This window comes from Falco biarmicus, chromosome 20 (assembly GCF_023638135.1).
Source record: "Falco biarmicus isolate bFalBia1 chromosome 20, bFalBia1.pri, whole genome shotgun sequence".
In the NCBI taxonomy this organism is placed as follows: Eukaryota; Metazoa; Chordata; class Aves; order Falconiformes; family Falconidae; genus Falco; species Falco biarmicus.
The window spans coordinates 176,030-204,002 of NC_079307.1; the positions used below are offsets into that span (position 1 = coordinate 176,030).

General features: G+C 52.0%; 1 protein-coding gene across 3 annotated transcripts in view; it reads right to left on the reverse strand.

The window, feature by feature from the left end:
• Positions 1 to 27,973, reverse strand: part of KIRREL3 (kirre like nephrin family adhesion molecule 3) — a 339,103-nt gene that overhangs the window by 72,442 nt on the left and 238,688 nt on the right. For all 3 annotated transcript variants that reach the window (XM_056322806.1, XM_056322805.1, XM_056322804.1), the window contains 2 exons: positions 25,862 to 26,011; positions 23,976 to 24,125 (listed from right to left, as the gene is read on the reverse strand). In XM_056322806.1, coding sequence (XP_056178781.1) covers positions 23,976 to 24,125; positions 25,862 to 26,011 — 300 coding nt within the window. The remainder of the gene's footprint in view (positions 1 to 23,975; positions 24,126 to 25,861; positions 26,012 to 27,973) is intronic.

A 27,973-nucleotide genomic window follows, 5' to 3' on the forward strand; every position in this document is an offset into this window, starting at 1 on the left:
CTACCAGACCTTCCGCGTTATTCCCAGTATCCAAACCCACTGAGAGCATGAGGAGCTCTCATTTTGACCCACAAATGGATCCCAAAGGTGTTAATAACAGTATATAATAAAACTATGTAATAAATGCTAACAGAAAAATAAACACAACAACCAGACCCCTAGCCCAGCGCCCCAGGCAATGCCCACGGGATGCTACAGCCCCCCAACTCCGAGCCGGGTTGGATCTCTTCCTGATGGAGCCAAAGGCAGCACGAGCTGCCGTTGGTGCTGCCTGGCCATCGTATTTTTCCCGGTGGCAGAGGCTGCCCAGCACGAAGTCGGAGGGTTCAGGATGCATTCCTGGACCCCCGGCAGTCGGACACCCCCGGTGCCCACTCTTCCTCCCGTGGGCCATGACATGAGCCGCCCCATCACAGCACCGCCACAAGGAGGGCTGGACCTGCCTCCCGCCGCGATGGGGAGGCTACTTAAAATTCTCAGCATGTCCCACCGGCACCAAGCCTCTGAGGGCTGGACACGTGCCGAGGGCTGCTGGGAGTCCCCGTGTCACACCGCAACAGCTCCTGCGCGGGGGAAGATGGATTTCCCCGGCAGGGCGTACAGATAGAGATGATACCGGCATCACAAAAAACATCCATCAAAGTCCCCCTCCTGCCTTCTGAGGTTTTAATCACCCGGGTCCCAGCTGCCACTGGGTGACGGCGAGGAAGGAAAGAGAAAGAGAGAAACGAGAAAGGACCAAGTCAGTTTGTGCGAGGGGCTGCAGCTGGGGGGATGTGGCGGGGAGGGCGCGCAGGGCTCTGTTGCGGTGGCCGGAGGGAAAAGGCAGGAGAGAAGTTCAGGCTACACTGGATGGGCAGGGAATGTTTTTTACGAATGGAGGTCAGTTTTGTTAAAGAAGAAGTGCTGATTAGCACAAAAGGGGATGTTTGGAAGATGTCATTTTGGGTTTTCCCATGCCTAACCTTTCATTTCGGAAAGGCTCCCGTGAAACGTGTGGATGCTTTCAGGAACGCAAATCCCTCTGCTGCCTGTTCCCAGCCAAAACGCTTTGCCAGCTTCGACTCACACAAACCCAAATAACTCCCGGCGCACTTACCGGCCATGGGAAAAATGTCACCCAGCTCCGGACCCAAAGAGGGCTGGAAAGCCACTGGCTCCATCACTTTATGAGCTCTCATCTTGGGACGAGCTGTGCCTTAATGAGCAGAGAGACAAGCAGGGTCCGCTGGAGGCGGTGAGTTAAATGGTGGAGAGCAAGAAGAGGCAGAAAGCTGGGAAAAGGGGGATCCAGGCATGGCTGGTGGGAATCTGGCTGGGAATGATGAGCTCCTGGCTGGGTGTGGGGGCTCAGGAGGTGGGGGGGGTGATGCAAAAAGCTTCTTCCTTCACTCCCCGCTCGTCCCCGTGCCCCCGCGCAGGCAGTTCGCAGCCCTGTCCCTGAACCCCCTCCGCCATTAATGACAGCCCGATGGTGCGATTTAGCAAGCCGAATAATTAACTCAAAAATTCACCATGTTCAAAAGCAGAGAGGCCGCTCAGAGGTGGATGAGGGAGGGCTGGGGAGGGAAGAGACGGCGGGAGCCAGGTCCTACGTGCTGCAAGAGGGGAGACCCAAAGCCTGGCTTGTCCCCGCAAGACCAGCCCGCCCCCAGACTTAGGGGCAGCATCCCATAATAGCCCCGTGGATGCAGGCAGGGGTCCCACACCAGCGCTCGGCCAGCTCCTCGGCAGAGCTCCCTTCTGCCCAGCTGCTCCCGCGGGCCTGGCTGCCCCTCGCCACCCAGAACTGGCTTCTCAGCAAAGTTCTGTCCTTCGCTTCCAAAGCGCTGCGAGACGAGGACGGCACATCGGGGGAACTCCCAGCCCCCGGATACTTGCCAATCATCCCTGAGACACTCTGGCTAATTATTTTTATCCTTCACAAATCGAGTGGCGGACAGGAAGTGTGGAAAATAGGACATTCTCAGCATCTCCCTGTCTCTGGCGCAGGCTAATGGTGCCTGTAAATTGCCGCTCCGTGTCAGGGGATCACGGTTTGTAATGAGGCTGAGATTTCTGACAGGCTCCACGCCGTCCATGCTTCTTCCTCCCATGCTTTGCTTCGAGGGGGATCTGGGGGCGTTTTTCCAGTGAATGAGGCTTTTTCCTCCCTTCCTGCCCATCCTCACCCCATTACAGGCTTGCAGAACTCCAGCAGGGGGGAGGCAGGGGTCTCCATGAATAGCAGGATCGATGGGCTAGCATTATTTGCAGGCTGGAGCATTTTTTTGGTCTGCAAACCACCAGAATGGTCTGAAAAGTAGCCCAGGCAGAGGGAAGCGATAGCTGGGGCTCTGCGGAGCATATATCCATGTTATGCAGGGAAAAAAACCCACCCAGTTGTTTCCCCTTCCTGCCCTGCCTAGGGAAATGGAGAGTGGTGAAGACCAGGAGACGCATTTTTACTTTCCCCTGGCTTGTACCTCCCCTGCTGAAGGAATCGGTCCTGATGGCTGGGGATGGTCCTTCAGGAGATGGAGGGCTGTTAAGTGACCGATGCTGGCGACGGAGGGGTCGCCTGAGCTGGCGGTGGGAGCAAGCTGCGGGTGCTCTCCGTGCACAGAGACCCTGCCCAGCTTGCAACGTGGGCTGAGACCACGGCACTGCGGGAGCTGCATCCACACGGGGGAATTCGGGTGGCAAAAAGGTAAGGGAGAGGAGAAAGCCCCATCTTTAGCATCTGGTGACAAACAAACCAGTTCTGCTTGTGCGTATCTCCAAGCCATGCCGGGCAGCAACAGAAGAGTGAGTTTGTTGTTTACCCACTCTGAGAGGAGATAAGGTCAGGAAATCGCAGCCGGCTTGCTGCAGTCCTAGGGGGGAAAGCAAAGCTAAATCTGGCCTATGAATTACTCACCACTGACTGTTCTCCTTCTCAATTATTACTCGATTTCATGAGGAACCTCCAAACCACGCACCAAATTTCCCACCCAGGCCAAAGCGATGCTCCCTCGCAGATCCCACCACAGCCACTTGCTGCAAGACCCTTTGCACAGCCCGAATCAAGGCAGAGCTGTTCCCAAGCCCTGGCAGAGACAAGGTGCTAGAGGAGATTTTTGGAAGTCAGTCATTGCCATCGAGCTGATGAGACAGGTAGGAAATCTGCAAGCAGGGATGCCGGGACTGAGCCCAGACTGCCTCGTCACAGCTGGATGCCAAATACCATTTGCATTAGGTTAAAATCTTGAGTAAATTGAAATCAAAGGAACATCTGCTGCTTTTTCATTAAGCTCGTGTTGACACCGGAGGAGGGGGACCATGGAAGGACAGATGGAAAGGAAGGGGCTGGGAAGGTGGCTTGACTCACCGCCGGCTCCTGAATCGCGTGTGGGCAGGAGGCTTGTGCCAGTCCCGGGCTGGTGGCAGCCGGCAGGCGCTGGGCATTGCGGTTTGGGCAAAATGACCTCAAACAAGGAGGTCCCCCCACCTCCAGCTCTGCTTCCCACCCCAGAGAGGGCTCAGCGAGCGCAGGGTACAGCTGCCCACCTGGCAAGTCATCCCCTTCCCAGAAATGGGGTCTACGGCACTGCCGAGGGAGCTCCCAGGGGTCTCAGATCGCTTTGGGATCCTTTTTTTGATCGCTTTTTTTGTGGGGCAGAAAGGAATGGGCAGTGAACCAACTAACTCGTCCTCCCCAAATCCGCAGCAGCTGTACCGTGCTTGTGGCATCATTTCTCACTTTCTTGCAGCCCAGATCCTAAATCCATTCCAAGAGAGGAGGAGCAGAGCCTTTCATCACAGAAAACCCAACACGCTTCTAGTCCGCCGTACTGCAAAGCTTCAGAACATGACCCTGGGATGCTCCACCAATAACAGAGGCAAAGCATTTTTATTTTCACCAGAAATTCCCTCACTTCTTCACACAGTCTCAAGGCTTTGGGGACCTGACATCTGATTTTGGAGTGCCTCTTGTGCCTCACAGCTGTTTCTAAGCCTCCCTGCACCAGCATCCATCCTGATGCCTTGAACAGCAGGTTCACAAACAAACCCCAGCCTCAAATTTTGTTTGTACGCATCTGCAAGAAGCCATCCTTGCGTCACAGCTTGTTTTGGGGATTGATGGTGAGGAAAAAAAACACTGAGGAGCTTTTCATGTCGGGCTGCCCAGCTCCAGGCTGGGGCGCAGCCCCACCGCAATCACCGACGTGGGGCTGCCTGTGTGGTTCCTGCACCTGCTCAGCCTGCTGTCCCCACCGCATCCCATGGCATATACTGGAGCTGGCACGTTCACAGCCACGTGCAGTCAGGGAAAGCCTAATCTGAACGGGTCATTCTGGACCGACACTGGTTTTTGAGGAGCACAACTCTGGGAGGAGCCATGTGCATGAGTTGCAAGCTCAGCAGAGCAGGGCTGGTCCTGCAAGAGCTGGGAAATGATGGACTCGCAGTCTCAGTCTCAAGTCACCAACATATTTGGATGATGCTGAGGCAACTTTTATCTGGTGGAGAGACATTAGCAAGTGCCAGCTGCCATCTTAGCCCTTACGTTGGCCACTACACCCCAGCCCTCCACAGCTAAAATAAACGCAGTGCCAGCTCACCACGCAGAAAACACAAGAGCATCCTTCTAAGCCTCTGCCTTTCCTCCCCACCAACACATGGTCCCCCCCGAATGCTGTGTCACCCACCGGCAAGCTGCCCGGCAGCCCCCCCAGCACCGCTCCGCTCATCCTGGCCGTGCTGGGTCCTGCCAGCCCCTCTCGGGGGCGGGGTGTGTGTGTCTTGCACGAGCTAATTAACACTGTGGCATGACATCGTGACTTGCCACCCCCACCTCATCCGAGTCAGTAATTGGCTTGTAATTATTTCTCTGGTGATTTCGTCTCCAACTTAAATCACGGTCTGGCATCCCGAAGGGAAAGGGACCCTGGACGCTCCTGCTGTCCCCATCTGCTCGCAGGGAGTGGCTGTGAACTCTGCAGGGGTGCTCAGCGTCGTGAGCATCGTCACAACGCCAGGGATTAACACAGCGATCCCTCTGCCCTGCTCCTGCAGCCTCGCTGAGCTGTACCTGTTCCGGACCCAAGCAGGAGGCAATTAGGGCTGACAACGCACTACAAAGACCGGCTGGAGATCCTAACCAGGAATGGAGTGTGGAGAGGTCAGGAGAGCAATGAAAGGAGCAGGAATATGTTAAAAAACCATAGGACTCATTACAATGGAGAAAAGGATGCTGCTGCTTCTGCCCTGGGCTTCTTTTTTTTTACCAGTTCAATTAACACCTTGTTGTGCTGTGCTAATGCAAAGGCAGGTTGAGAAATGGGGCAAGGAGGAAACCTGACGCAGGGGTTCAGCTCTGCCGTGCCCGGAGGGGGTTTGATTTCTCCTCTTTTAGACCCTCTGCGATGCCCAGGATGGCATGAACTGGATCAGAACCCTGGCTTGAGACGGTCTCTTCCCAACAACCTCCTGCATGCTTTTTGCAAATAAAAACCCCCAGCGCCTGCCAGTTTCCAAAAGTGATTTGCATGAGAGAATTGTCCCCAAGCGAAAAACATTGTTAATTTTCTCCTTGGTTGCAAGAGGGCTGCTGGAGGAATGAGGAGCTCAGCTGGGATGATGGAGCTGATTCACAGCTCTCGTGCACATTCCGGTGTGATGTGAACCGCGAACACTCACTTTCCTTCTCTCATTCTCAAGAGGAAAACCCTCTAGCGCGACCATCGCCAGCCCCACCTCCGAAAAGTCGGAGCCACGGGAAGGGAAATGCTTGGGATGCAGGAATGGGAGCAGCACAAACACCCTTTGAGGGTTGTTCTGCCCTTTCCACCTTTCTATCCCGGTTCCTGCCCCTCCACCCTGGCACCTACCAAGGGATCACACGTGCCACCACTGGGCAAAGCAATCCGCACAGCTGGCACCAGCCCTTCCAGCCTGTTATCCCATGGGCAGGAATCCCCGCGGGCTGCCGGCTCCGCAGTCACTGAAGAAAGCAGGCAAAAGCTCATGGGAAATCATCACGCTTTCACAGAAAGGACAATAAACTCCAACATTTCATTTTGGACAGACAATATGGAATTTTTCAGTTTTCCAGGGACAAATGACCTGAAAAAAAGGAAGGTTTTTGCTCTCATTTTGTCTCACTCATTTCTCTTCTTCCTCTCCGGTGGAAAGAAGTGGAAGAAAGCAGAGGACAAACCCTACAACTTTATCAAAGACTTCACATGAGCTTTTCCCACTGAAACAAAGGAGGAAAAAGGGAGCGTCTTGACCTGTCCCTTGCAAAAGCTTTCACCTGAAACCACGGCACCTTTGGAAAGCATCTTCCCAAAGTCCATCTGATGTATGCCCTGTGTCCACCTCCCTCAAACACCGACGGCATGGCCTATGTTAACAGCATCCTTAGCCACTGCACAAGCGCCACCAGTCACTGCACCTGGCTGGTTTTTGCAATCCAGTGGCCAGCTGGGGATTACAGCTCAAAGCGGAGCCCCAGGCTGAGGCTGAGCCTGCAGACCCTCGGTAGCGTTCAGCCAGAACCAGGCTGGAGCTCCTGGACTAAGGGAAAAACCAGGAGTTGCTAAAGATGCAGGAAGGGACCCCATGTTCGGCATGACTTTGATCTGGAGGATTAGGGATGAAGCAATCAGCTCAAGGTGGAGAAGTTGGCGAATCTGTAATAAGATGCAATTTGCAAAGCCTGTCAAATTCATGAATTTTAACTGGAAGGATAATTTACCAAAGGCTTGGGCCAGAGACTCTATTATTCATTACCTCCACCAGCCTCTGCTACGCTATTATTTAGGATGATTCAGCCTTCTACTTGGGAGAAGCAAAGCAACAGTCCCCATAAGCCACACCACGCTGCCACGGCCAGAAGTTTGCCTGCCTCAGCTACTTTCTGGATAGCTACAGAGTCAACCCTCGCAGAATCATGCTCCACTCGCCGACAGTTCCGTTTGTGCTGAAAAAAAAAAAAAAAAAAAAAAGAAAAAAACCACAACCCCCAACCCTCAAACCATCTGATGACTATTTTGTTTGGCCCGTTGCTATTAAAAAAATCCCCAAATTCCTCGTTGCACGATCCTCCCGCACGCTGAGCGCCAGCCTTTGCTTTGGACTTCTTAAGATGCGCTTTAAGTGCGAGCAAGTGTTGGGTTTAGCATTGCTGGGGGAGATTCCCCCCCACTTTTGCTATTGCTCAGAGAAAACTCGTGCCCAGCAAGCGTGTGCTGAGCGCTTCCAGCCGGCTCTCGGCGCAGTGCCGGCTCGCAGGCAGAGCCTGCAGCAACGTTATTAAAGCTGGGGGCGGCGGGGAGGGGGTCGCTGCAAACGCTGGTGCTTTGGGTCTTGGCCTGTAGTTTTTTGGCTCGGCACTCCAGGAGCAGGAGGAGGCGGGTGAGTGCGAGGGAGATGCGAATGCAGATTTCACGCAGAGGCAAACCAGAGAAATGGGTTGTTGCCGCTTGCCGTATCTTTGTGCCCAGTCAAGTACCGCAATCAACACCGAGCATTATGGACAAACCCAGAGGCGACTCGGTGGCGGCAAAGAAAGGGAAGCAGATGAAAAAAAACCCCTTGTATTCTTAATTTACTCCAGTTAATTTTAGCCTAATTTGATCACACTGTTCTTCTGTAAATATCGGCCCTTCTTTAATAAGTCAGCATTTGCCACGGAGGCTGCAATTGCAATGTAATCACCTGGTGTATCATAAAAGACTTTCTCTGTTAATTGTTCGGAGGAACCAGAGCTATTCTGCGGCAGGTACGGGATTGCAAAGAGAGATAATTATAACCAGATCTAATTAGTAATTATAACAGACCTCTCCTAGAAATTGTTTTTAACTTAAATATTCCCCCAGTTCTCCTAAACAGACTTCAGTGCTGCTGTCGGGAGTGCAGTGGGTCACACACTGCCGTGGTGCTGGGACAAGGAGGGGGTGCCCAGGCTGGCACCCCGACTGCTGGGTCTCCAGTCACCCCAGTAGGTGATGGGGAGCCTCAGCGCAGGTTTCTACGCAAGAGAAGGGAGCAGGGGAAAAATGCAGTGAGGCAGAGCTGAGACAGGAGAGGGTGCTCTCGCTGCAGCAATGGATGCGCGGAGGGAAGCAGGTGTCCTGCGGGGGGGCGGGGCGGGGACTTGTGGGATGAGGGGTCTTGATGCCTCAACCTGCATCCCCAGGGATGCTCTTCCTCCTGGAGTTTGCAACAGCAGCAAAAATCAGAAAAGGTTTAGAGGAGGTGGGAAGAACAGGAGACAGGCTACGCAGAAAGCAGGGAGAGGGGTGCTAATGGCTCTGATTTAATTTTTCAGTCATGTTAATGGACACGAACCCTCCAAACCTCTCCTGTGATCCAGCTCCTGCCTCTGGGAAAGAGCCCGGGGCTCCTGGCTACCCAGACACACCGCAGCACACCACGGGGGGAGATGCCCAAGTCCAGGGGGGCGAAGGGGCACAGGCACACCCGGGGTCACGATTTTCAAGGCAGGGGGATTGAACTAAATGGTTCCATTCCGGTGGAAGTCTTGCCCAAATCAGTCTTTTTTTTCAGTTCAATTGTTGCAAAATCCTTCACTCCGAAAGGGAAACTATTCAAACCTCTGCACTTTTATTATTCCATCCTTCTTGCTGCCTTTGCACCTTCGAACAGCACTAGGGAGCACAGTGCCTCCGAGTCCTGCCTGAGAAGCTGAGACAGAAAAGCCACAGAGGCAGAAAATGGAGCAGCCCGACCCGTGAACCTGTGCACAGCAATGCTCCAGATCTAACGGGATATTCCTTGTGCCTTTAACCCCTCTCCCAGCTCTCCCAGAGGCACCAGTGAGCGCAGCCAGTGCTCCCTGCCCTCCCCACCCCCCCACTGCGGACACCCTCATGCTGCCTGTCGAGGACTGAAGCCCCGATGCCACCCAAAGCGCTTTGGAGGATGGAAGGAGGAGATCCCTTTGCAGTGTGGTCAGGCATGACCTTCCTGCAGATCTGCCCAGATCTTTTCTGGAGCAACCTCAGAAAGCGAGCAGAAAAGTGTTGACCAGCAGGCAACCTCAGTGATGGAGGCGCGGGAGATGTCCCAGCGTGGTCCTTTCTGCAACGCCCAGAGAAGCTAGATGTAATTAAACACAGCCAGCTGAAAGACAGACTGGATAGCCTAAAAGGATTTAATCTCTGAAATCTTGGCTCTAATTACTCGGCCGCACTGATTCTGACCCATATTAGCCTAAGCTGATGCACCATTTTTTAATCTAGTTATTTCTTCCCAAGCAGCGCCGTCTCCGGGGGGCTCGCTTGGGCAGCAGAGTTAGCTCACAGCTGGGTACGGTCTAACTAGGCCAGCACTGCGGGACTTCTTTATGATTATTTTTTTTTTTCCCCCTCTGCGTCTCAGTTTCATCCCTGGCAGGGAACACCAGCAGACAGAAACGTGTGCACGACACGCGTGTGGAAACCGCCGCGTGATGAGCAAAAGGGGTTTGGGGCAGGGGCAAGGCCAAGGGGATGCGATGCTGGGACCAGACTGGGACCAGGCTCTAGGCTGGAAGGGGGGCAAGGATGGAGACGTGTGTGCTTCTAGGAGGAAGCTTCCTTGGAGAGACCAGGGAAGGGCTGGGAGAAGGACAGTTGATGGGTCACCTTAGGGTTGCTGCAAAGGATCCCGTGCTGAAGTGGTGCTTTGAAGATCCCTGAGCTGAGCTGCTGGGACCAGGCACCAGCCAGCCGGGCTCCCCATCCCACGGCAAAGCGTGCGGCTGGGAGAGGCTCCTGCATCCCTGCTGCAAGCAGAGGGTTTTCTCGCTCCAGCAGCTCGGTTGCTCCCTTGAACGGGGGGAAGGGGAGTGCATGTTAACAGCGTAAATTGCAAAGCCAAGCACGGAGCCTCATCAATCCCCGACCACCACTGTGTCGAAAGGGATACTAATCCAAGAGCGTGATGCTGATCCGAGCGCTCGGTGCTACTCCAAGCAGTAGCGACGCACATTTTCCTAATCCCGAGCGCCATCCCTGAGAGGAGAGCAAGCCCAGCCGGAGTTATCGCCGCAATTTAGGCTCGTGGCATGTGGATGGATTGACCCACCAGGTCCATCACGCGCCTGGCCCACAGCGAGATGCGTTCTGCATCCCACCGTGTTATTACCATGGTTCCCACCTCTCTAATCAGGGCTGCTTGCTCCGAGCCGGCGCTGACCTTGATACCTTCCAGTCCAAGGCCCCTCTATGGCAAAGTGATTCAATTAAGCCCCAGTTCACACAGAGTGCTAAAAAAGAAGGGGAGGGGGGAGGAAAACAAAAAGAGCCCAACAACAACAACACCACCACCCCCCCCCCCCCGCCCTCTTGAGAATAATTTTCTTCTATGGATTTTTAAGACCAGCGGCTGGAGAATCGCTTTCTCGTTTTTGTGCTGTCTCTCCAGTCAATAAATAAGAGGGAAATAAAGGATTTCAGAGAAAATAGAATGCAGTCAAAAGGTAAATTGTGGTCTTAAAAGCCCCTAAGAGACTGTCACAGACTTTGAAATGTTTCCTAGTTTGAGACCATTTCTTCCTGACTACATGGTTTCCGCTCCTTTATTTGCATCTCTGGGAAGTAATCTTTAAAACTGATTTTCCCCTGGTTGCATTTCATTGGCAAAGAAACTAAACAGGCTGCTGCATTACAGTAATAACATCAACATTTCAGGCACCTTCGCCTTAATTATTTCTCTGTCTTGCCAACAGAACCAGTTAAACGAGATTTATATTTGGGCAGGGAGGAGGGGGGCTAAGTGGTGTGTGTGGATGGGGAAGATAACCTGGAAAAACCGATTTCTCCCTTGTTATGTGTCACCACCAGCAAAAAAAAAGTAAAATATAAAAAAAAAATACACGAGGTAAAAGGTTTGGGCCATTTAAGTAATAATAATGTCAGCATTTCACCTGTCTCTTGCTTAATTATCTCCTTCTCTCAGCTCCGCCACCTGAACCAGTTTAGATAAGATTTCAGCACAGATAAGGAGAAGAACCTGTATTCTCTGAAGCAGATAAGCCACATTTTCCAATGGAAAGGAAGAGAATACGGCACTAAAACCTTCCTGCCGTCTACTCCAGATTTATCAACAGCCTCTTAGCAAAAGTCTTGCCACTAAAAGCTTGTGAAGTTTTGCAAAATGCTACCAGATAAGAGAAGAGCACTCGTAGAGAGACTTGAAAGGGAAGCTGGAGTGTGCAAAGGAGCTCGTCAGCATCTACCTCCGGCCAACACACGCTCAAGGTCACCCCAAAAAGCATCAGGGAGGGAGAAGCAGGGGTCTAGCTGAGAGCCGAGAGGTTCTGCATGGGTCTCCTTACCCATGCAAGGTGTCGAAGCTTCTTTCTGAGTTGCTTGTGCTTGACAGACGGCCCCTTCAGGACCTCCTGCTCTGTCCTTTTAGGTCTCCCTCCCTTCCACGACATGCAGGTCCACCTTTGTCCGCCACCCAGGTGCCTCAGAACAAGGCTCGTGTGCCAGGGTGAGCTTGCTAGCAGGTAAAGTCCCTGGTGACCTTGCAGCCAGGGACAGGAGCTAGGCACAGAGAAGGACCCTCACATCGCTGAGGATGCAGGTCTGGTGAGCTCAGGACCCCTGAGGGTTCGTATTTGGGTCCATCCCCGCCGCCAAGTGCTGGATGCCATGTGCCTGCCGCTCGCTGCAGGCGCTTCCAGCTAAAACCTTGCCAAGCCACGTGTTCGCGGCTGCCAACGCGTGCCCAACACACCCGCAGATGGGATGCTCGCCTGTGCGCAAACATTTACAAACACCTTGAGAGACTCGCGAAGACGCAGCAGGTTGCTGGAAGCTGTCCATCCGCAGCAAGGAGGCTCAGCACCACGGAGGGACCATTTGGTTGAGCAGGAGACGCTGCCGTGAGCAGCGAGAGAGACGAGATGCTCTTGGCCGCTCTGCACCGCACGACACCGTTGGTACTCCAGAGGAACATTTTGAAAGTAAAAGAAACAGCTCTCTGGATAAAAAGCTGGGAGTCTCTCCTTCTCTGCACTTGTACTGCAGAGCCTGCTTTTATTACACAATTTCCACCCTTCAGTGGCTCGGATGTTTTGCCTGCACTTCGTTGCTGACCCTCAGGCCATTCCTCAAAACAATATTTGCTCAGTGTTTCGCACATGTGTGGCTTTCTTCTTTTTTTTTTTTTTTTTTTTTTTTTTTTTTTTTTTTTTTTTTAATAAATTCAAGGTGGGTAAAATCTTTCCCTCTGCCTTGATTTCTAACAGGCTGGGGAGTGATGGTGCATGCTTGTGCAAGAAGGTGAGAGAGTAGGAGATGAGGAATGTGCATTTCTGGGCTATGGTGCATGTGCGGGGAGGGCAGAGCCCCCGTTTGCAGGCAGGAGGGAAGGGTGCTCGTACCTGAAGCGCTACCTGCCCGCAGCCAGCCAGCTCACGAAGGATGAGAAACTTCCTCCAGGAACTGCCAGCCAGCTCCAGGCTCTCCCTTATCATCCCCAACCTGCCAGCTCTCCAACCTAGGTGAAGCTAATAGGATGCTCCTGCTTCAGACCACAACAGCGGGGGCTGGATTTGGCCCCGTGCCCCCCCCCGGCAGAGCTGCCCTGCTGCCTGCCTGTGCTTATAAGCTCCTTCAGCTTCCCCTCGCCTGGCCTTGCCTTCCCACCCTGCCTCGCGTCTGATTATATTGGGTCTGCATGTGTAAGTACAGCCTCCTGCCATCCTAATCATCTAAAGTGGCTATTTGAATAACAGTTGTTGGTGCCTGTAGTTTCCTGTAATTTCCAAAAGGAAACAAATCCATGCAGACTGCAATTTTGTGCCTATGAATTTTGAATGAATATCTCTAAGAGCCTCAATTTCTCTCTCCCTTCCTTCCTCCCCTCCCCTCACTTGCCTCCCAGACCCAGCTGAGCGAGATGCTGCCACAAAAGGGTCTCTCAACCGAGCTGCTCCTTTCTTTAGGGGGGTGGATGCCAGGCTAGTGAGGCTGGACGCCTCCGAGGAGAGATGCTGGCGTTCAGCAGGCAAGGCAGGGTGCTGCCGGCTCAGGGAGCTGGAGGAGGAAGGTGGCTGGATTGCACCCAACCCACGGGAGACCTGTTCCATGGCAGGAGGAAGGAGGGCATGGAGGTGGGAGCATCTTTCCAGTCTCAGGTGTCGGGATTTTTTCCTGTGTTGCCACCTCCAAACTGAGCTTGGGAGGTCCCTCTCTATCCAGCTCTGCTGGTACCTGCCCTTTAGAGATGCTGCTACTGGCCAAGCTCTTCACCTCCTAACCCAGAGCAGCTGTAAGACATCTCTCCTCCAGACCTGATTTTCACAACAGCGACAGTCCCTATTTATAACCTTCTCCCTTTCAAGTTTCCCCTCCTGTTCTGCTGCGTGCAGTTTTATGACAGTGAGGGTTCTTCTTTTTATGACATTGTTGTTTTTAAAGTGTTTTTATCACCTGGTTTTATTACAAAATTACCGTACAGCACCCCAAGTGCCATAGCAGCGAGGAGGGAGAGCGATTCTGGCAATGCAGCAGCTCTTTCCTGCACAGCTTGCTGCCTTGCTGGGGAAGTGGCTGGGATTTGGTGATGGATGGAGTGCTTGTTATCCAGTATATTTTTATCCATAGATATATAAAGCACTTTGTGATCCCAGTGGATATCAGGCACTATATAAATGTAAATCATTATCATTATCATTAAATACCTTCTGCATCTCTTAAACCTACCAGTTGGAATCAAATACATACGGGGCAGCTGGTATCTGGGCTTTTGCTGGTGAACCAAATACAAGAGGTGTGATTTTTGTCTTTGTTAGCAATTAAACATGGTATCGGGAAAGACTTTTATTTCCCCATTGCAATTTTTCATGCTGCCTCTCATTTGAACGCCGCTTCTCACCCGCTAGGAGAAATCTCTGCAGACCTCCCTAGCTACAACCTGGATGAGGAACAGCCCCCTCGGGTGCGCCGATGCTCCCCCAATGATTTGCACCCATCACATGGGTTGTGACGTTGGTGCCCACTGCATCGCCACGAGTTAAGGAGGGTAAGAGGATCCCTCGTGCGCCGCTGGGTCACAGGGAGGAGAGCGCAGTTCCTACGTGATTTATGACGCAGAGGAGAATATAGACACTTATCTCCAAAACTATGACTCTGCAGCATTTCTCCTTGGCCACTGCCCAAGCCCTGAAATAACTGACTGCACAAAACCTCTCGGATGTTGTCCCCATAACGGCAGCGAGCGCAGGGTACAAGGCAGATCAACTTTATAACCCAAACTTTCCTATTTGTTTCACTCCGTCCCTTTTCCCATTCCTTAAGGGAGGGATCTGAGCCTGAAGGACTCACTCAAGGTGGCACGCGCAGGCTTTGGCAGCACAGAGACGAACCTGGGACTCGTGTGTTTCCATCCAGGATAGAACTCACTGGATTCCCTTTCTGCCCATCCAGCCGGGAGCACAAGCCAAGCAGGCAGCATGCTGGGTGCCCCCTTCCCCAGGCTTCCTAAGCCTGTATTTTGTCACTAAAGCCCCCCATCTTCCTGCCCGCACCGCCAGCAAAGCCACCTGGCTGCCAGCTCCATCCCATGGGAATCCATCCTCAGCGCGACGATGCCAGTTTCTGCTCTTCCCAAACCCCACTCAGCAGGAGCCTCAGAAATACCCATAGTTTCTTGAGTCATCGCCGGAGCTGCACCGATGCCCCGAGAGAAGGATTAACCCTATGGAAGCAGCCGCTGGAGTAGGGGGCAGCAGGAGGTGGATGCTGCGGTGGTGAGGACCCCAGAAGCCATGTGCCTGGGAGTCAGGAGCCAAGTCCCAGCTGAAAGGCACCAATGTCAGGGAAGGATGCTCCGCTGGCGTTTCCCAACAGAAGATGACAGGTTACACTCGGTGCTGTGATGAATGGCATGTCCTGGTCCTGGGGGCTGGGGGCTGGCTGTCCCGAGCACCCACGGGGCTGGTAATCACCAATATTTCATCTCCCCTTGTCATGACAAGCAGAAGGGATGCAGCTGAAAACCTCTGTGCCACGGGTCTGAGCTCTGGCCTTTAATCTACATCCCTATGAACCTGCAAGCAGTGTCTTGCAAAGCTTTTGCAATAGTTAAAGGAACAAGGTTTTTCCTAATTCCTGATGCCACCCCCCCCCCCCCCCCCCCCCCTTTTTTTTTTTCCTATTTTCCCTAGCCTCTCGTAAGTTGCAGCCTCCTGCTGCCCAGGGGAAATCTTCCATTTAGCTACATTTTCCTTTCTTATTTCATGCTGTAATGGAGATTCATCATAGGTGTTAAATCCATAATTTGCCATGAATCCCTTTTCTCTCTCGGCGGAGGTCAGAGTTGAGCATGTTAGAGCAACCCGAGAGCGCAGCTTCATGCCTGTCCCCCGGGGAGGGGGGAAACCTCAGCCTAATTCCCAGGACTGGGAAGGATGCTGGAGAGGAGTCTCGGATGGGTCACCCAATGCCATGTCCACGCTTGCCACCTAAAGTGATCCCTCATTTGTGATCTATCCCTAAAGCGATCCCTTTAGGCACTGTGCCTTTACTGCAGTGTCTGGGGTAGTGCCTCCTGCACCCCGCCGCAGCTCAGCACCCACATCACCGCCCAGTACCACAAAACCAAGCCCCTACCTTTTTTTTTGTATGGAAGCACCCACCTCACCGCAGCTTCCAACACCAGCCTCGGCAGGGACCGCTTGGAGCCTGCAGCCAAAACTCTTTGCACAGCCCAGTAAGGAAGCACTGACCCAAGGCTGCTGTCATCCCAAACAAACTTCACATGTCCGCAGGGTCTACTCCTGATTTGAGCAGGCCAGGCACCTTTTAACGTCAAAAAAGAGTAACAGCCCCTTCCAGCGGGCCACTTGTCCAACTCTGCCTTGGCATGAGATGAATATCCTGGCGCAGGGGTGGTTATTCACCCATCAGTTACAAAGGACACCCACAGGTCAGTTGTTAAGATGCAGTTTTGAAGCCCAAGTTGAGCTCAAAGGAATGCCCCATCCCCACCCCCATCCCCCCATCAGGTGGGCAGCCGACACCCGGCGGGGGCATCGAAAGCAAACGCCACTCGGACACGCCAGGAGCAGGCAGCACTGCGAGGGGTTTGGATCAAGGAGTGAAATTCATCACAGGGCTCCCCAGTGACCTGGGAAGGATGCTGGCTGAGCTGGGAGTGGTGCTGGGAAGCCTGGACTCCATCACGGCCCGCACGGCAGCTCAGGAACGTGCTCAGCGGGGGCGCACGGCTGGGCAGCGCTTAAAGGAGGGGGGGAGGGGGGGGGCAAATGCAAGATGTACAAAAAGCAACCCAGGACAGGGCTGGCAAAGCTCTCAGACCCAAGAAACCTCATCCCTCCAGGCTGGCTGGGCAGCTCCCAGCAGGAACAGCTCAACAGCCGCTTTATCCACCCTCTCCCCAAGCACTGCGGCTGCCCCTGCCCCCGCGGAGCCTGGCGCTCATTTTTCATTTGGGGGTGATCGATAGGAAAGCGGGGGCTGTCGCTCAGGTGATGACATGCTTCGAGGGCCTCATTCTTCTCTGCCAGCTGACGAGGGGAGAGGGAGTCAATACTTCTGGCAGGTCACTAACAACCCACCAAGTCCCCAGCGGTGACGGATCCCCTGGCCGAGCGCAGCCCCGACGCACGGCGCTGCAACCGTTATCGCATCTGTGTGTGCATGCCGGCAAGGCACTAAAGGAGCTGCTGCGTGCAGGTTTAATGCAGATACAGAGGAGCGCGGGTAGCATGCAGACGGGGGAGTTTTGTCTTGATTGGCAAGAGGGAGAAACGCGTACAGGCGTGCAAAGCAGAGAGACACGTGCGCGGGGTTTGTTTATGTGATGCAGAATGCAAGGTGTCAGCCAGCCAAAAGGGCATAAAGCAGAATAATCTCCCCTGTCCACAGGCGTTGCGTGGAGCAGGAGCCGTTCGATGCAGTATATGATGCAAAGGCTCAAGTGATGCAGCGGGAGCGCTGGCTCCCAGGTGCCTTATGTGAACTGGGGAGGATTTGGAGGGCAAGACGCAGAGGTTTGTGCCCGGAGCGGGAGGCAGCACAGACACAGCAGTACAAGTGATGGGCGCAGTGGTACGGAGGGATTTGGATGCGCGGCAAGCACCCCCCCATCATTCCATGGCAACTTTCCAGCCACCACAGCCGTGGTGCAATAGCTCACGGCCCCCGTGCGAGGGGCAGGGGGGTGGGCAGAGCCAGCAGGAAGGGCTGGAAAGGGGCAAAGGGATGCAGCCACCATCGCATCTGAAAGGATGACGGAGAATTGGGAAGGCTTTTTTATCAGCTCTATGTGCTTTGCATCCATCAGTTCGGTACAGACCGGCAGGCTCTGCCTAGAGGAGCCAAACGCTTTGTGTTCGATAAAGACACGGGTCAGGCCCTCCCTGCATCGAGACAAGGAATCGCAGATGGGTGCACGCACCCTAACATTAATCATCTCTAACCGCGTCTCTTCCTATTTACTTTGTGGTCCTTCAGTCTTCAGCATTCAGGTAGGAACGCTGTTGCAGCTCTGAGGATACAACAAGGTGAAGTTTGATGGGAGAGGTGGTACCTGCTGGTAGACCAAGCGATGCAGTTCCAAGGGAACCGCTGGGCTTCCAGGGACACAAATCTCCCTCCAGTATTCAAGCCTGGCTCTGTGGCACCGACGACTAGCCATTAATTTATGTTCAGAACAAGAGAAGTCTGGCGGTGTCACCTAACCCCGGGGCTCGGAGCTTTAAGAAAACACAAATTTTCCAAGACTGCTCATAAAATGGTGTGAGCTGGTAACACCGGAGCAGGGTTTGAGGGAGCAGAGGCAGTGTTTGCTTAGGACTGATGAACCCCTCCCTGTGCAATTAAACACCAGCTACTGCTCAGATACAGCCCTGTCCTGTGGGAAGGAATATTTTTATATTTTTTAATGCATTTGATTAAAAAAAAAAAATTATTTTTTTAAAAATTTTTCGGTCATGCAGTGGTGTATTAACTATGCCTATTGGACTGGGACAGGCGTTATGCCCAGCAGGGTGCTGTTACAAGCAGCGTGCAAACTGGGCTGGGTTTGCCAAAGCTCCAGCTTTCCCAGTGGGAAACTCCCTCCTGGATCCTCAGGGAAGGGGCTTTTTGCATTTCGCAGTGACCAGGCACACAGAGCTACTCCCTGTTGTAACAGCTCTACTGACCGCATGGCAAAAGCCGCAGCACGGCGGCGGGTGTATCTGTCATCGGAAAGAGTTTGCTTTCTTAGCTTTCCCCTCCCCGTATCTGCGTGATTGGAAAGTCGTTAATTATTCAGCAAGGAGGCTGGGGGGGCACGTCCCGTACAGTGTTTCACCCCAGCACCATCCAGCCAGTCCTTAACGGGGTGGTGGACGAACCAATTTTGCTCGCCTCCTTCAAAGCAAGGAGAGCAGAGCGCACGTGGCCGCCGCCTTGCCCTCCTCCTCCAGACTGGCTGGGTGCAAACCCCTCCGAAATGTGGGGAGACTTCCCGCTTCCCAACATCCCAGTGAAACCCAGCTTGGGAGGACCCATCTCTGGAGCTTTTCAGCAGACGATACGTCTCTTTGATCTGTTTTTCCAGCGATAGACTGCACAGGGCAGAGGTTGCCCTGATTCTGTACAGCACCCAGCACCTCCAGGACCCTGGGTTTGCCTGGCTGGGTACGGTCCAGCCACGGAAAACCCTTCCCACGCCGGGAGCCACAGAGGGATGCGAGCAAGGGAACCCGTCCACCTTGTGCTATCAAAAGGAGCCGGCTCAGAGTGCTGCAAACTTAAGCTACTCAGACACGACATCAAATATTTAGGTTATTTGGGATTTGGGCTCGATTGTTTGATGTTTCTCTTTCACTCCCAGTAGAGCCGGTTGCTATTTTGCCACTGAAAATATTCCCAGCAGAAAAAGCAGCTTTGTGAAGCCCCAAACTTTTTCAAGGAGAAGAGACTGGAAGAAAACGGTCATGTTTCTGTCGCCTCTTTTCTCGTTTGGAACTGGCATCCTGACCTGCTGGTTTTAGGCTGAATTTTGCATTCCAAGAATTGAATTATGTTAAAAAAACTATGGAAAAATACTTGAGATGGTTCCAAGCTGAACCGTTTCTGGATTTGAATCATCACCTGGTCCCCATTTTCTCACTGCGGCTCAGCACCATGAACAAGTCCTGAAAAATGGCCTTTCCCAAGCCGTAGCCTCTTTATTTTCGATCAAACCCCGCTAAAGAGCAGGAAAGCTGGGAAAAGCAGATATCTCAAGCTGCCAGCAATCATTTTGGTAATGGAAATAGCTTACTCTGCTCTGCAGGGGAGGACTGGAAAGTCTCAGCTAGAGAGAGACGATTGGAATAAAATAAAAAATAAAATAAAAAGAGGAAAAGGGTTGTGATTGAACATAAAGGCGCTTGACACCCGGGTGACCCTCCTCTTCTCCTGTCCCTGGCTTGTGCCATCTGAAAAGACAGGAGCTCTCACTTCAAATTAACTTAATCTGTAGCGTTAAATAATTCATGTTGATTTAAGAAAGCTTTATTTCTAATGGGACACACATGATTTCAGAGTTAATATTAGAAGAGGCTGTGGAGGGGGAGGAGACAGGGAATTAGACTATAAAAGGTGCATGTACAAGTTAATTGCCTATCAATTATTCACCTTAAGTCTCTGGAAGTAGTTCCTCTGCCTCCCTCCTCCAACCCCCATGGTCCCCTTTTTCTGGTTGTCACCAGCACCCCTCTGGGACCAACCCCTTCCCTGCGCCGAGGTGTAGAGCCGCTTGCGGGGACAGCGCTGGTGGCTCCCCTCTCGTGCTGGGGAGGACCACGGACCAGCCTAGCCTCGGGATGCTCCTGCCGGGATGCCAGCGATGGAGAAGCCACCACGCTGCCATCCAGCTTCCCCAGCCATCCACTGGGGAATGACCTGGATTCCTCCCAGATGGATGCCAGGAGTGACCTGGATTCCTCCCAGCACCGCAGGTCCTGTCTACCCCTGGCCATGGCAAACCAAAGGCTTGGGAATGCCGCCGCCGGATCGGCGCAGCGAGCCAGTGCCCCCCATCCTCCCCTCCTCTCCCTCCTGGGGAAGCCAATTCTCTCTTCAAAGTTTCTCCTCGCTCGGCTGCCTTTGAGATCTGGGAACTCAGCACTAATTAACGTGTCTGCAAATCCCCGCTCGGCTGGCGGGGCCTCGAATTCATGCGCGGTCCCTCGCGTGCAGATGGATCCACGAGCTAGCCCTCTGGCTCCTTAAACTACACGGCTGGCAGATGCATATTTTAACAACACACATCTGTTGGCTATATAATCTCTTGTATTTGCCCTCCCTGCTCTGAGCTTTGATGGAAGACCGGAGGGAACTCTCCAGTGGTTACAGCCAAAGTGTTTGCTTTGCAATTTTGCTCCATCGCTGTCTGATTTTATTTTTAAATTTCTCCAAGTCCTAATCAGGCTCTTGCTCTATTTAATTAATACCCTGGCTTAGCTAAATAGATCATAAATGAAGAAGCCCTGCCATTAAAGATGTACCAGGTAGCAAACAGCCCTCTGGTGGCTTCCCAAAGCCTGCCTGGCTTGGGCTCCCCTGCCCCACCGCTGCCCTGACGTCCTTCGCCTGCAGAAAACGTGGATGCCTCTGCATCTCCCCACCCCACCTCAACGGCTTCATCAGCCGCTGCCTTCCCTGCTGGGGCAGGTGTTCCTGGGAGAGCAGAGGCTCATTCCCCGGACGATTTGGGCAGCGGTAGGAAGGAAGGTGAGGGAGACCTGGAGGGAGGGGGGCTCCATCGGTTCTGGGGTGGGTTAGCTGCGTTCCCCAGCAATATTTGTCCCAGCGACTCTACAAATAAAAGACTTTCCCCAATGCTGATGACACTAATAGGCTCATCTGTTTGAAAGTTTGGACTTCCAAGGCTATGGAATGATCTGTTCCACTACATTTAACCATGTAGATTTAAAAACAATGTGACAAAACCTTAAATATTTAATTAAAATATGGTGTAGATCTGCATCTGAGCAGGGAAGTAGGAGGCATCATCCCCACAGAGCTGTTGTCAGACATGAATGACAGCGATTGGAAACCCGAGCTGGGAGGCATTAGGGGATTTCTTGATACCAAAGAAGTGGAAAAGCTGGCAAGAACGGACAAGGCAGTGCCGACGCATGCAAAAAACCACCAGGTGACAAGGTTTTCCAGAGACAAGGCCGGGGTGTGACAGAGCGGGATGGGGTTCCCCAGAACCACCTCCAGCATCCCTGGCTGGCTGATGAGCCCCTCGAGTTGTTGGCAAAGCCAGCAGCAAACGACGGGCTCCCAGCCACCAGAGCCTCCCAGCTCTGCTCTAGCCGTGACAAATCTTTTCCCCGAGAGCTGCCAGGTTTGCCCACGGATCCGGGGCCGGCTCAGGGATCCTCTCCTGCCTAGGTGACGCTGGGCAGCCTGGGATGAAGGAATGCCCCAAGAGCATCTTCTTCCAATGAGGCAGCTCAGGCAGCCTGTCACATCCCTTCCTAACCCAGCGAGAGACCTGACGTTTGGGAGACCCCACTGTCTGGGAGACCCCAAAAATCTGGGAGACCCAAAAATCTGGGAGACCCAACAATTTGAGCTGCTTAGCTCACGCCTAAAGCAGGCTCATCGAGTTGTCAGGCACTGGATCTGACGAGGAGAACTCCGCACAGCTGGTGGCATTACACATCTGTAACCACTGAACACGTCACTCCCTTTTCCCGTACAAACTGCCTAACGCACAGCAAGCTTAGCTCGACGTCCCGCACGCTGTAACCGGCTGTCAGCAGCCCACGCTGGCTCTTAACACACGAGGTGTTGGAGGCATCTACTCTTCGTGTGCCATTCCTGTTCCCTGGGGTTGGAGGCATCTACTCTTCGTGTGCCATTCCTGTTCCCTGGGATTGGAGGTATCTACTCTTTGTTGCGCCATTTCTATTCCCTGGGGTTGGAGGCATCTACTCTTCGTGTGCCATTTCTATTCCCTGGCTAAATCGCGGCGCAGAGCAGCCGTGCCAACGCCTGCCGCAAGCGTTGCAGCAGGACTCCGCATCCCGCTGCAAAGGCACGAAGGCGCCAGCTGGTGACCACTAACGACCCTCCAGCCCCTTGCCCAGGGTGGGGATTATCACTCCCACCTCCCCAGCCAGCCTTAAATTTCCCCAGAACATCTGCATAAATACATTTAAAGTGAAAGATGGGCTTCTGACGGCTTGCCAAGCCCCATCTTCTTACTGATCGGGCTTAAGTTGAACATGCTATAACTTTAATTTTCTTAAAAGGAAATGTAAGTTGCTGAACAACTTAGGTAAATGTACCAATTAGCAGCTACCAAGTATATTCACATAAACATTAACTACCATCTATTCAACACATTCCACAACCCCAAAGATAATAATGATTTCCTTTTGATCCATAAAAACATCTCTCTGCTCAATCAACGCTTCGCGGCAGCTCTGAGCTCTGACGTACGCCCGAGCGCTCTGGGACTAAATTAGTTTGGAAATCTTTAGCTCTAATTAAATAACATTATTTCTTTTGTCTGGCTCCAGCGACGTATTCTGCCTTCGCAACAGAAGGAGGGAGCCCAAGCGAAGGAGGGGAAGGGATACAGCTTGCAGAGGTTGTTGGTGCAAGCAAAAGCCCCCCCGACAGCTGCGTTCTGCGTTCCGATTCATTTGCAGGTGCCTTTCATGTACGGGCACATGGCAGAGCGCTGAGCTGCCGAGAAGGGTTGATTGAGCAGAAGGATGGATCAAAAGAAAATCATCATTATCTTCGGGGTCAAGTGAAGGAAGAGAAGGCAGTGGCTGAAGTTTGGGGGTAGGGTACTTGGTAGGGTTGCGGAGAGGGAAAACCAAGCACAGGGGAAATTACAAACCAGAAATTAGGACGCATTTTCCCGGTGACGCGCGGACTCTCCCGAAGTGCACCTTCAACCAGAACTAGGACCTTAATTCCATTTTTTTGGCTGCTTCAGACTGATTAGTGTTCACCTAAACACTCTTGGTTTCATCTTTTTTTAAGGACTTTTTGTCCCTGGAAATTAACAAGGTAAAAATAACCAAGGGGAAAAAAAAATACAACAAGGGGAAAAAAAAATACAACAAGGGGAAAAAAAATAGCCAAAGTTCAATTTAAACCAATGTAAATATGTAAACAGTTTCACTTTGGGGGTTGAATAATCAGGATGTATCTGGGAGCAGCACAGCCTGGGTTTTCTCCAAGGTTTTCAAGAAAAATAGCTTTTTTATTAACTTCTCTGAGGCCACATTCATTCTGGGAAGTCTCACCAACACCACCTGAACTCCTGATAAGCACTCACAACTGCTTTGCCAGCCTGCCAACAAAGCCTTCGCCAACAAAGCATCACTCTCCCACCTACTACCCCAAAAAAGGTCTTGACAAGATGTTGGGAGTCATCTCCCGTTTGCAATCCCATGCTTGGGAGTCATCTCCCGTTTGCAATCCCACGCAACACACTCCTGTGCTGCCCATGGGAAAGATGAATTACTGACAAACACACGATGAGAAAACGTACGTATGAAAATAGATGGTATGAAGATAGTTTTAAAACTACTAGTATTAAAGCCTTTCCTCAAGCCTTGAATTTCAAAAATTAAAGCAGTTTTCTCAAGGTTCCTCCTCCTGCTCCTGCCGCAAAGCAGCGCCGCAGCAAGGGCAACGCTTACCACACTGATGGCACCGACGCTCCTCATATCCTTAAATTTACGCACATACACTCCTGAATTGGCGCGTGTATTTGTAGAGCTGAAGTCCCAAACATTTTGTGCCTGCGTTACCCCAGAATTGCCGCACTCCCTAAGCGCCTACCTTTGCTACTGCCCTCAGGATGCAGACGCACCCCCGTGGTGCTCACGACAGATTCGTTTCCAGTCCTCTTGATTTAGCCACAAACCCTTTTGTCAAAAAGCCACTCAGTGGGACCGCCAGGACAAAAAAATTCCCCAACCCCCTCCAAGATGAGGAGGAGCTGGGACTTACCGAGAACAGTCAGCCGGGCAGGTCTGGATCGGATGGCCGCTTGGATGGCCTGACATTCATAGACGGCGTCATCTTGGAGATCAGCTCTCAGGATTTTCAAGTGATGCTGTCCGGACAGATGGTCTCCTACGACCAGATAGCGTGGATAACCTGCAGGAGGCAAAGCAGGGGGTGAGGAGGCAGCTGATGAGCCCAAGGATGACGAGCACACAGCCCAGAGCCCCTGATACCCCGCAGCAAAGAGCCAGGGGCCAGGCAGCTCCTTCCCCTCCTTGGCAGCCAGCCCAAGAAGAGAGATGGAGAGGCCTCCCAAATCCGGGAAAGAGACTGCAGGTTTTGCTCTAACAGTTCAAAACAGAAGTGCTGATGAAGGAGCATCAATGGCAATCCCTAGGGAAAGGGATGAGCCTTTCCACCAGGAAACCCACGTCACCTCTGGCTCCTGATTCCCTGAACTCCTTAAGCTGTGCATGCGCTTGTGGTGAAACACTGGGACACTTCCACTATTAGGGTGGCTGGGTGGGGGTCTGAAGGGGTCCTGACAGCCCTGGTCAGCCTGCCCCGTGTTGTGAGACACCTGAAGCACCACGGGAGGACGGCTGCCATCACCCCATCCGTCCCTGTGCCGGTGATTAATGCGCTGTGTTAACGCAGGCAGCCTGGCATGCTCTCGTGTTTTTGTTGTTTTGCAAGCTCTCAGCAGCAGGATTTGCTCTCCTGAACCGCAAGAAATACAAATGATGGGTTTGTTTGTATTTAGCTAATTAGATGACTGGCTGAGCTGGTATCATATGAGCTGGCAGTTCCTCTGGCTTAAAGCAGCCCCAGCACCGTTAATTGTGGAAGTCGTTCACATCAGCTACATACTTCAGTGGAGCTGTTGTTACCCGTTCATGTTGCAAGGTCTTGTATGGAAAGCTCAGCTCTCTAATATACGTAAAAGTTGTGGCACAGAGCTTTGAAAAACAGTTGAAGAGGGGACTGCTCAGTCAGGCAAGTCTGAGAGATGCGTAATTATATGTATTAAAAGAAAAAAAATAAAAAAGAAAGAAAAGAAAATGCAGGCATTGCACTCTGGAGGTCCCTGGAGACCAAGAAACACAAACCCTCCCCTGGCTTCTGAATGTCACTGCTTGACTTGGAGAAAAACCCTCTCGGGTCTCCCGTGCTCTGCAGAAGTCGAGCTGTGGCAACGTCACATGCGTACAGCCTCCGCTGCCCTCTCGGCTTTCCAGCCAACGCTCTCCCTCAGTCGTGTGAAATATTTCACTAAAAAAAAAATAATCACTATGTCCCAGCAAAATATATAGAATAAAATGTAGAACCTCTCCACTACTGTTCCAGAACCTTCGGCAGCTGCAATAAACCCTCAATCACAATGCAGGCGTGGGATTAAGCAACGAGAAGTCTGGGGAATTTTATTACCAAACCAGAACTTGCCAAAAGTACAGCTTAAGGAAGCCACAAGTGCTTGTGGGCTCCTCTGGACTGCCATAAACACATTTATTCAAAGCAAACAGAGACTTTCTTGGTTTGGGTTTTTTTTTTTGTGGAGAATGTCAAAACAGGCACTTTCAATGTTTACAAAACATTTCAGTCTGTGTTTTGGAAACATGAGGTTTGTTTCCAAAAGTCAACTGAAAACCAAAGTCAGGCTTTCCAAAGGGTCAGGTCACACCTGTGGGAAATCAACCATTTTGTTTCAAGTCAGAGTAAAAGAAGTTTTTGTTTATTCCAGGTTTTAACAACTATGTTTGAATTGGCTGGAAGGATTTGTAGTTGAAATGAAAACACTCATTAGTCTTAAAATAAATATTGTAGGTGCCCCTGCAGTGCTGGGCGGGGAGAGCTCCGGTTTTCCAGGTTTAGGTAGGGTCAAGACTTACTTGAGAGATCCCGTCCGACTCCCAGGGCGAGCCCGTCTTTGATCCACAGCACAATGCCATTGTACTCGGGGATGGCACAGAGCAGCGTCACGGGCTGCCCGGCGATCACCACCTGGTCCTGGGGCTGCTGCGTGAAGGACGAGGCTTGACCTGGAGCAGGGAAGGAGAGAGGAAGAGGAAGAGGAGGCTGTCACTGCTCCGGTGCTTCCCCATGCAATGCAGCGCCTTTGGGATGCACCAGCCCGAGATGCTCCTGCCGTGGTGCAAACCCGAGGCTGAATTCTGCAGCGATTCATTAAGTGACTACTTATGGCTCCTTCATACACTTACAAATTTGCAGTGTTTTTCCTTCCTGGGGAAAAGAAAATGATACAGCAAAGAGGTGCCAGGGTTTCCTCTTACTGTTTTCTTCCAAATTGTGCTGCCAGTGTTTTAGCCATCACGACCAAGGCAGCAATATTTAATATTACACCTGCTACCCCTAAAGGTCCTCTGCTTCCGAGTCCCGCTCCCACCTCACGTGCTCTCTGGAATCAGGATGCATAGGTAGGAACCTGCTAGAAAACAGGCAGGAGAACTGCCTGCTGCCGGCCCCTCTCCTTCCAGAGTGTAACCTACTTGTATTTGCTGCAAGCATCACACACACGCCCGGAGATGAAAGGAAGTGACAGCCCTGCACTGTTTTTGGGGTTTTTTTTGTCGGTTTTTTTTTTTTCCTAAAGTTTCACTCTTCAAACTTCCAAACTATCCAACCTTGATGAGCCAAGCCCTTAAGCATGGCAGCTGACACAGGTGGACCAAATGTGATGGGCTATCATCTCCCTTCCCAGCCCTTCCCCACCCTGAACGCTGCAAGACCACCCCAAAGCCCTGGGGTCAGCTCCTGCCACCCTGAGATGGCTCACACCTGAGGTGTGAGATGAAACTTCTCATTTTCAACAGAAAGCACTCAGCCTTTCACGGCAGAGTTTGCTAAGTGCTGGCATGACGTTTTATTTTCACTCTTTGAAACGCATCATCGTCCCTTGGCTTTGCCATGATAGGAAAACATCCAAAGTGTTAAATGCTTCTGGGTTTTTTTTGGTTTTTTTGTGGGTTTTTTTGGTTGGTGGTGGTTTGTTTGTTTTTTTCTTTCCAAAAAGAGTGCTCTGCTTTTCAGTCTGGGAAGATGAGGATCTGGGATGCTCATGCAACACATCCCTGCGGTTCAATGGTGCCGGTTTGCTCCCTCCTCTTGATCTGAGCATGTAAATAATAAAAGGAAGAGCAAACAGTGACACAGCCCCCCGAACGTCAATATTCCTCCAGGATATCTTAGAGATGGCTTGCTCCATCCCAAGCTAGCCATACATGTAGTGCCACAGGCTAACGCTGGAAGGTCCTAAATGTAAAGCCCCCCAGGCTGACCCACTGACAGCTGGACCCCTTGTGAGCGTGGTCTTTCATGTGAGTTATTTGCAGGGCATCTGAAGGGCGCTATCGCTTCGGAGCCCTTAAAATCCTACTCTTACTCGGGATAGAGGAGAGATCCAGGAAAGAGAGAAGTTGGGAGGAAGGCAGAATGGCTGGATTGCGACCGGCTGCGTTAGCTGATGGGTTCGAAGGATCAGAAGCCTCGCTGTGTGTGAATTATCGTCCTGCCACAGCCACAGAATTAACAACCCACACCCCTCAGCCGAACATCACTTCAAGACACGGAATCGTACTGCGCTGAAGAAAAAAAAAAAGTTTCTCTTTAAAATCCATTTGTTAAACCAGGACAGTCTCCACGTGAACCGCCCTAAATCAATTCAATCCTAATTTACATTAATTCAATTTAATAACTGGCTGATGATTAATCCTAAACCAAGGTTAAATAGGACACAAGTTCCCACAACTAAACTTGTTTCCAAACGAGTCGTTGGACCGTGCCCACAGGGCAAAGCTACAAAGCTCAACGCACACATAAACCAACATACGTCCCCGTGTGAGCGTTTAGATTTCAATTTCATTTATCGTAGCTTAACTTAAACTTGCTCTTCGCCAGCTGAAGATGCATGGGGGAGAGCAGAGTGATCCTTTCTAGATTTCTCCCAGTTCAAAAAGCCCTGCTGAAATTGTCACCCATCTCCC